General features: G+C 32.4%; 1 protein-coding gene across 1 annotated transcript; it reads right to left on the reverse strand.

Annotated features, from left to right (window-relative positions):
* Positions 1 to 320: 320 nt before the first annotated feature.
* On the reverse strand, positions 321 to 2,469 carry LOC132750640 (fibrinogen-like protein A). Its single transcript, XM_060740651.1, has one exon. It carries the CDS (start codon positions 2,024 to 2,026, stop codon positions 1,493 to 1,495), a length of 534 nt encoding a protein of 177 aa, XP_060596634.1. The 5' UTR covers positions 2,027 to 2,469; the 3' UTR covers positions 321 to 1,492.
* Between the last annotated feature and the right edge of the window lie 6,859 nt (positions 2,470 to 9,328).

The following is a 9,328-nucleotide window of genomic DNA, read 5'->3' on the forward strand; positions in this document are numbered from 1 at the left end:
GCTATCCAAAAATCAAATCAGCTAAAATAATTATCATACAAAATCAATCACCTATCACTGAACTTGCAAAACCAGTTCAGTCACCCATAACAAATAAACAATTTACAAACACCAAAATAAATTTGGAGGAATTACAATAAACATTCTAAGAAAAAAGAACATTGATTATTTAAACCTTATCTACATCGAGTTGAACTTAATAAATTTCATTTTAAATCATGAAATAGGTACTTGGTGTTTATCTGGCAGCATACTAGTACTGTAGTACTTTTGGACTCTTGTCAAATCGGAAATTATTGTCATCAAGTAAAATAGGTATATAAGCCGTCTCGTATTTACTTCATATTACAAAACGAAATAAGTAATGAAATAAAACATTGATACTTATCAGAAAGATAAATAACATAAACCATAAGATTATTTTCCTGATGTCATTTAGAATTGTATAAGGCTCATTTAGAAGTAGCCGCAATATTAACTTTATTATATATTAAGTGATACTGATTCAGCATGGTGGTTTGAATAATATAGTTCGTCACGCTTATGTGTTTGGGGACAAAAACCCCATTTTACAAATATTACATAATAGTTTGCTACATTTTCTGTTAAAAGTGATGACAATACATATACGAATTCAAAGCCAGTCTAGCAAATATTTATCGTTGTCATAGAGAATTATAATATGCGTGTATATTTGAACGTTTTAGTGACAACAAAAAACTTCTAAATAAATACTTATATTGTTATAAACATAATGTTAATTTCGGAACGGAATCTACAAAGAAATAACTTATTTTTAATGATGATTTCTTGAACAGGAAAGGTAAATTACAGTTCCGACAAGCTCAATGAAAAGGTGATTCTAAAGTTCAAAATATCATATATAAACATAATAAAAACTGATGTTTATCGTACAGTAAATTCAACGGTAAGAGATCGTTTAGGTTAAGTAGTAGCTCACTTGCAAAAAGGTTAATGATGAGAAGTTATTAGGTGGATCGACCGCCAAGATATGATCAAAATTTTTTTAAAAACGGCAGCGGAAACAAAAATCCCCAAACAATGCATTATACTCAATAAAGCATTTATTCAAAAGACATTGGTGTACCAAATACATGGTATTGGACCGTAAACCAGATTTAATCGTATTTTGAGTAAAAAAAAATCGAAGGAAATTATCAAAGGATTTGTGGTTCTTATTTATACACTAATTTGACCTCTGTTTGATTTTTAAATTCTCTTTATAAATGCCAGATAAAACAAAATTTACAAGCATCGACGCAAAAATCATATTTTAAGGTATTTCTTTTTATAAAAAATCAGTGTTGCTAACAGTAATCTGTTTACAAAACAGTAACCATAATGAGTTGAGTTCACATCCGCCTCCTATTGATTCTAGCAGGGAAGTCTTTAAATGATTTTGTCCTTAAGATAAACAAATACGGTACTGTAACAACAAAAAGAGAAAAAAAATCCCAAAAATGAATATGTATTAGTCATCGGGCTTCCAACGTCTGATTTTCATTTGGGTTTTCTTCATAGGCCCATTATTGCCTTTGAATGTTTCCCAAACAGGCCCTTTAGCACCTAAAGCCCCATACATTCCATTTAGATTTGAATCATGACACAAGCCATGCCACCAAGGTCCGGTATGATCAACTGCACAATGTCCTTTGTAGTCATCATTGTCCCGATCAACCGCAGAGAACTTTCGTCCATTATGATGATGTAAGCTGTCACCTGCATTACCACTGTACCCATCCACAGTCAGTTTGTATCCAGAATCAACATCACCCACGGCAAACACATTGTATTCGGCATATGCAACAATATTCCCCATACTTGTAAGATCAACACGTAACTCGTACCATCCCTGTGATGTTATCATATGCAGTTGCTGATTACCTAGCCAAAAGTTTTCGCTTAGATTTCCAAACCCAGTTTGATATTCGGTCCAAGTTTTATAAAAGTCACTCTTCGATACTCTTCTCTGAAAAACAGTCCATCCTCCAGTTGTTGTATCCATGTCACATCTCACTGGAAATCAAAGGGTACCTTTAGGGTATATTATATAAATGCCTGTGTTTCTGTTTCGTAAAGTCAGTATATCCTGACAGTCACGAATGATCGAATTTCCAGTTACAATTCGCATCAAATTTTCCATTTTCTCGTTATGTTCAGATAATGTAACTGAAAAGTTGGTAGCCAATGTTTCATAGTCCAACCTACCCTGTCCGGCACAGCAGTTATTGATGTTAATGACCGGTGTGTTGCGGAGAGTGTCGTCGGCTTTGACATAACTGCTATCAAAAGAATACATAAACAAGCAAATCAATTCAATTATCATTCTGGATAAAAGTATCATTTAATACGCTTCACTTCTCAATTCTAAACCGGTATCTAAATTTCAAACGAGCAAGAGCGCACAGTTTCAGTCACGTATCAGTTACTGAAAATAAATAAAATACATGTATTTACATATTTACTTATATGAACAAGTCCTACCAAAACTTCCTCATACTGTTATAGCAATACAAAACTTTAAATTAAGATGTTTTCTTTACTTATACATAGTTGGCAAACATGATGAGCATGTACTTTCCTCCACTTCGTGCTACACGGGATTTCTTTGGCGGCAGTGATCCACTACGTTTCCAGACGGCCGACTGTAATTTAATTCAGGTTCATGAAGCCACAACCAGGTTTAATCGGTTGTAATAGTTCTGAAAAAATATACTTATAACCATCTCTATCACTCGTTACAGAAATTGACATGAGTCGGTCACCCGTCGTTACAGATGTTAAAAAAGGCTTATAGTTTAGAAAATATTGAAATGTTACACAATTATTTCTACAATAAATCTACATGTATATTTAAAAAGTAAAAACCATGACGATATATAAAGAAAGCGTGTACTTCTTTGTATAATATTTCAGTTAAAGTACATTTCTCATTTTCAAAACCTTCGGAAGAACGTTAAACATGGTTCCTTAACTATTTTCATACATTACCACCAATGCGCTCATTGTTTGGCGTCTATCTTTTCAAGCGTCAGTTCAAAAGACGTAACCAACGTTGACGAAATTTTCTTTGATCTACAGCCTTTTCCTTGTTGTGAAGTCTTTCAGCGCTCTCACTGAAGAGCTTAAACCAACTTAAATCTAGTGCTAGAACATTTACCCTTAGTCTTGTTAATCTTGTGATATATTTGTGCTGGTGTGTAACCCAATTGTTGGCATAACGCGAGCATTTAACAGCGTGACCAGTTATGTTCAAATGTTAAATATAAACCACATAACGTAATACTTGCGGACGACATCAGAAATAAACGGCGAGACATTTGGCGTAATTTTGTATCAACAAAAGTTAAAACTATGTATTTGGATCCATAAACATGATTTTATCTGATTGTGCCGATTGGGGATTACCATGGAGTTTAAATCATTGAGGAAAAATTGTGTCGCATAATGTATCAAAATAAATTGTTTTCAGTTGTGGCAAATATGTTTCGAAATCACAATATGCTAAAGAAATATATCGGTTGTTTCAACCCATACTGCGTATAGAACCGCATTCCTTTTACTTTTTGAACAACACTCGAAGTCGATTACATAATAAAAGATCAACAATTTAATGTTAAAATTAAATTTATCAGTTATATTAAATATATTCTGATAAACGAGTTGAACTAAAGTGCTCAAATACGAGTATGTGCCGAGTAAATAAAGTTACAACAAATGTATACACTTATTAAATTACAAACATATACAACGATGTGTGGGACTATTGGATTTTAAAAAAAATCACGCTTACCTTGATGAAAGCTCTTTCATTTTCAATCAGCATGTTTTGATATCGGCAACGAACAATGCTGAAAAGATGCCCTGGGTTGGACAATATGTCATCCACACTTGAATTCACGAAGTTGAAATTATGAATTCATGAAGTTAAAATCGTGAATTCATGAAGTTGAAATCGTGAATTCATAAAGTTGAAATTTTGAATTCATGAAGTTAAAATCGTGAATTCATAAAGATGAAATCGTGAATTCATGAAGTTGAAATCGTGAATTCATGATGAATGTTCATCAGTCTATCTTGACAGTACATTTTAAGGATTTTATTAACGTATGTTAAGACTGAAAAGTAGGCAACGGAGACCACGATGATATGCACTGATAGATCAGTGGTAGATTCAGTCACTGTAAGCAGGCTTAATCATAAGGCATGGATCATAAGTTTACAAGGTATGTAAGCTTGGAGTAATTCTGTAAACTATTGGAACAAATGTGTAACTGGTTTAGCTACAATTATATATGGAATGTAGTATGGCCGTTGTGACTTTGTGACTTTGAAATTTGTTAATCCGTTTAACCTAATAGAAAGTGGTCACTGTGTAAGCAGACTCCTTGTCTGATGGCGTCTTATTTGTGATATGCATACTTCATAATTCCGACTTCCTTACAACATTCTGTTTTGTTTTGTTCCGCCTTTTGTTTTCTCGTTTAAGGCACAAGCTTTCTATTCATTTTTTGCCGACAAGGCGGGTATATCTGCCTCATTTACAGAACCATCATTTTTCCAACAGGATTATATTTCTTAAAGTTTAGTGCATTAAAATTGATTAAAAAAGATTCAAGTTTTAAGGCTATATACAATTTATTTTATTTGTACGTATATTGCTAGTTCTTTAAGATTTTAAATAGACAAATGATTAAATGAAAAAAGCTTTAAATATCAGATAACAGATATTCTTGTTTTGAACGTATTATGTATCTTTGACTGAAGGGTGCTATTGTTGCAAAGCATTTCTTGTGAGCTGAAAATACTTGAACTTTAAAGTCTAAATACGACACAAATAGGAGATATATAGAATAGTTTCAAAATATGTCATTGGAATAACCCACAGTGCTCCCCTTGCATTATTTCATCAAGGAGGGGTGTGGAGGAGGTATTAGAATTTATCTTCCTGCCATGCATTAAGGGATGATTATTTTATAACTTGGTAGAATTGTCTACTAAATCAATATGACTATTGCGCCCAAGACCCATGTCCCTACCACCATGGGTAGTCAGAATTATTGTTTGAATGTTCTCAATCCTATGAGAAGAGATTGAATGTACTTATTCGTGTTCGGACTGTAACTTTGTCATGCACGGAAGGATTACAAATAACTTGGTACTAATGTCTGTTACATCGTGCCGACGTGTGGAGTCTACATGCCACCATATAAAACATCAAGGTCACACTTAGATGTTTAAGGTACACCTCTGTTCGTGCTGTAACCTTGTCATACATTGAAGGATTTTGAAATAACTGGGCAAAAATTATTTGCAACATCAATACATCATATTGAACATAAAACCCATGCCCTACCTCCATGATCAAGGTCACACTTATAGGTAAAGATCATTTGTACAGTTATAAAGTTCACATTTGCAAAAAGTAGTTACACACATATCTGGACAGTAATTGTGTCATGAATAAAATTATTTTTGAATAACTTATAGCAGATACTAAGACACATGTACCTGGTCAAACTTCGTGTCTGTATTTTAATTGTAAACACACTCGTGTTTTGACTGTAACTTTGTCATGCATGGACGGTTCTTAAAATGCATAACGTTTACGTCTATGTCAAGCAGATTTGTCGCGTCTAAGGCCAATGTCCCTACCTCCGAGGTAAAGGTCATTCTTGTAGTTTGCAGGTGCTCATTCTCACGAGAAAAGTTTAGAGGTATACGTTCGTGTCCAGACTGTAATCTTGTCATGCATTAAAGGATTTTCAAATACCTTGGCATAAATCGTTACAAAATCATGATTGAAGCGTCGCGTTCAAGACCCAAGTTTCAAACTCAAGTGCAATATTAAGCAATAAGTTACAGTTAAGTTATCTTTTTAATTTTCATTTCATAATATCTTTCTTCAATACTTAAGAACACTTTTCAATAAATGAAATCATTATCATTGGTAATTTTCCCATTGTAGACGTATATAATATGGTAATTACATATTTCCCTTTATATTAACTAAAATATCAATCTTTTCTTTTCCTAATTTGTTTAACTTAAACGAAAATAAATCAGATATTACTTAATATGGGTAATAAGACCTTTAGTCTAGGGCAAAATAAACAACACCACTAAAAAAGGATTAAGGCCTTTGCTTTTTATTAAAATCGTAAATACACATCAATACAAATATACAAACATTGACAATATTGAACTGTAAGTTTTCAAAAACACGTGTTATAATTGAAATTTCAAATGGTTACAAATGATTGATAATTTCTGAATTTTAAAATGACAGTCTATACAATTAAAAATCTTATAAAATATGCATGTACAAAAAAGAAAAGACAGGGAAAAGCTATACAATATATAAGTGTGATTGAACATCGAATGAAAATGTTAAAAATCTACTAATCATAAGTTTTTTTATATCATTTTTGTAAAAGATAGTCTTGATATCTTATGTATCCACCAATGTCAAACAAAATGCACGTACACAGTATACAAAATAGTTCAACGCACGTACACAGTACACACAAAGTTGGACACACGTATACATTTCACAAAATAATTCGACGTCGAAGATTACTACTGAACTTATTAATACTTGAGGTAAGCTACAGGTCCGGAAGCATACTTCCAGGCCAATGTTAATCAGATAAGTATACTTAATATTATGTATAAATATATAAAAGACAATAAAATTATATAAAAACATGAAACCAGCCAAAATGTTCATATTTCAGTACAGCTTGCTTTGAAATCGTTTGATGTAAAATAATTGAGAAAACACAAAAAAATATATTGACATAAACATGTACAGTATAAATTGCGAAAAGTGTGTTATATTTGAATGCTTAACACACATTTTAATCTTTTATTTAATTTTACCCATGAAATATGGTGCTTTATCAGTAAAATATATTTCATATTTTTTAAAAATAAATATGAAATATAAATATGAAAGTGGGCGGAGTGAAATCTCATATTTATTTTTAAGGGACTTCTCTCGCCATTTTGTTTGAAAAATCTGATAAAAACAAAAACTTTTGTTGAATTTTGTTTTGAAAACTATCTAGAAGAGTTGTTTACGTCACGTCACAATGTAGCGCTAAATGAATTAATGGCATATTATGTCATGGTTGGCAAATAACAACAGTAGAGATTACCGGATAGGTATATTCCCCTTTATTTAAATATTCAAGGTTTTGTATCTTCAATTTGAGTACCGATAGTTTGCCTTTTTATTACATTTTTGTCACTCGTGTCATTGTTATATGCCTTATATACGCGCATTCTCTTTAACGTACAACAAAGTCGCCCAGCATAAAATGCAGTCAATAGGAAAATCCCTTGTCCACCTATCAGTACAATAAAACAATAATCAAGAACATCAGATTCGAAATATTCATTAAGAAATCCAAACAGCCATGTTATCCCAGTCAGCAATAGTAGCCTAAAATATACAGTGGCGTATGTTACATCACGTGATTTCCTTCCGGTCATATTGGATGTGGACTTTATAGTGAAAATGATATAGAGATAAACAAAGCAATTGACAACGACAGTGCAGAAAATAGGTAGTGCGAAAAGTAATAATCGAATTAAAGCTTCGTCGATATAGCAGAGATTACGTCCGTACCCAATTGTGTCAGTTTTAAGCTTAGAATATGTAACATTTACAGCAGGAAAGCAAGCAGACGAACCATATACAAGTAGTAATGTTTTTGCCAGCCCATATTTGATTGTTTTTATGTCATCTGCTATAGTCTGCAATTTTGAAGCAACTAAAACACAAAACGCATTTAAAAAGAAAACAGCAGAAAGCCAGAGGAAATGTGTCAATCCTCCAATGAAAGCACATACTGGAAAAGGAAGTGATGATCTTTCGACTCCGAACTGAAATATTACCTGTGCTAGTAATACATGACATAAAGCTAGTCTGAACACTTTGCTCGGTAGAGATTGTGTGTTCGCCGACATGGTATATACCACAAAACATATGATTATACATATTATTGACAAAGACGTTAAAATGAGGGTTATCAGTCCTTTTATTTGAAACCTGCTTTTGGTAATCGGCGATTTTCGAGCTATTTTTATAAATGTTTCGTAGCATACGAAATACATAGTTTTAGATTCATTATTATTATTATAGTAGTCTCTTGATATAAAACCATCAATGGTATTTGATCCTTTGAGACTTTGAATGCCTTGCTGAAGCCCAGTGGAGAATGTATTTATTGATGCAATCGTATTGTATTCTGTGTCTAGCAAACATATATATGGACAAGGGAGGGATTCAATTTTATTGAAAAAGAAATTAGCAAATTGTATAAAAATATGCCCTCTATTTAATTTTGTGTACGTTTTGATGTCATATAAATCTTTTCCTCTTATCAAAGACAAGTTTAAATTATCGTCTGACATGATTGGAATGTTACGCATTAATGTATAATTTTGAACAATATCATTAAATACGGGAAATGATTCATACCCATTTTTGGAAAATGTATTTGCCAAAAAGATATCATATAAATAATTTGTGCCGCAAGTATTGGTCCTAACAAAGTGTACATCGACAACAATGTAGTCAAGAACTCTTTTTGATTTAGAAATATAGTAACTTTGAGTAAAATTTATATATTTGCAGTCAGTCAAGTTTGATATTCGAATGAAATCTTCCACCTGTAGCTTAAACTTGTCGTTCCAGTCAGATAATTCCACCTCATAGATGGTTTGTTCTATCTCTATCTTAAACGAAAGTGAGAGCGTCGGATTGACTGGGTAAACTTTAGGCTTTTTGCACGTATTGTGTTTTGTAATATATGGAAACGGACATCCCAGTTGTCTACACTTGCCCTGAATAAAGAAAGAAATCATTTAAGTAGTCCAAGTTGGAATGTATAATTGCAAGATTTCAAACATCTGCTTACAACTTAAGCTGAAAGACATTTCATTTCTACGTCTATCCATTCATCTTTTACCTTGTAAAATATTTCTAATTGAACTCATTTGCCTTCATGTTTTCATTTAAAATTTAAGATTTAATTAATTTTCAGATATACTAGTATCTAATTTAAAACTTCAAACTTGCTTAATGCCAAAATGTCACAAAGAAAGTAGGATAAGGACTTTAATGAAAATATTTCTAGACTTACAAAGAATGTATCTCTGACTTCATTTTCCCCACACCTTATACTTAGGTCAGATGCTGTAGAAGTACCGTCGTCATCATTCTCGAAATTAGTATTTAGGTCGAAATTTAGTATGTAACTCAGAGGGGTTAAAAAATCGAACTCAATACCGCATTCTT

This window comes from Ruditapes philippinarum, unplaced genomic scaffold, assembly GCF_026571515.1.
Source record: "Ruditapes philippinarum isolate M1 unplaced genomic scaffold, ASM2657151v2 ctg3811_1_1_1_1, whole genome shotgun sequence".
Lineage (NCBI taxonomy): Eukaryota > Metazoa > Mollusca > Bivalvia > Venerida > Veneridae > Ruditapes > Ruditapes philippinarum.

Coding starts and splice junctions, on each gene's coding strand:
- LOC132750640 (XM_060740651.1), bottom strand. CDS start 2,026: ATGGATACAACAACTGGAGGATGGACTGTTTTTCAGAGAAGAGTATCG.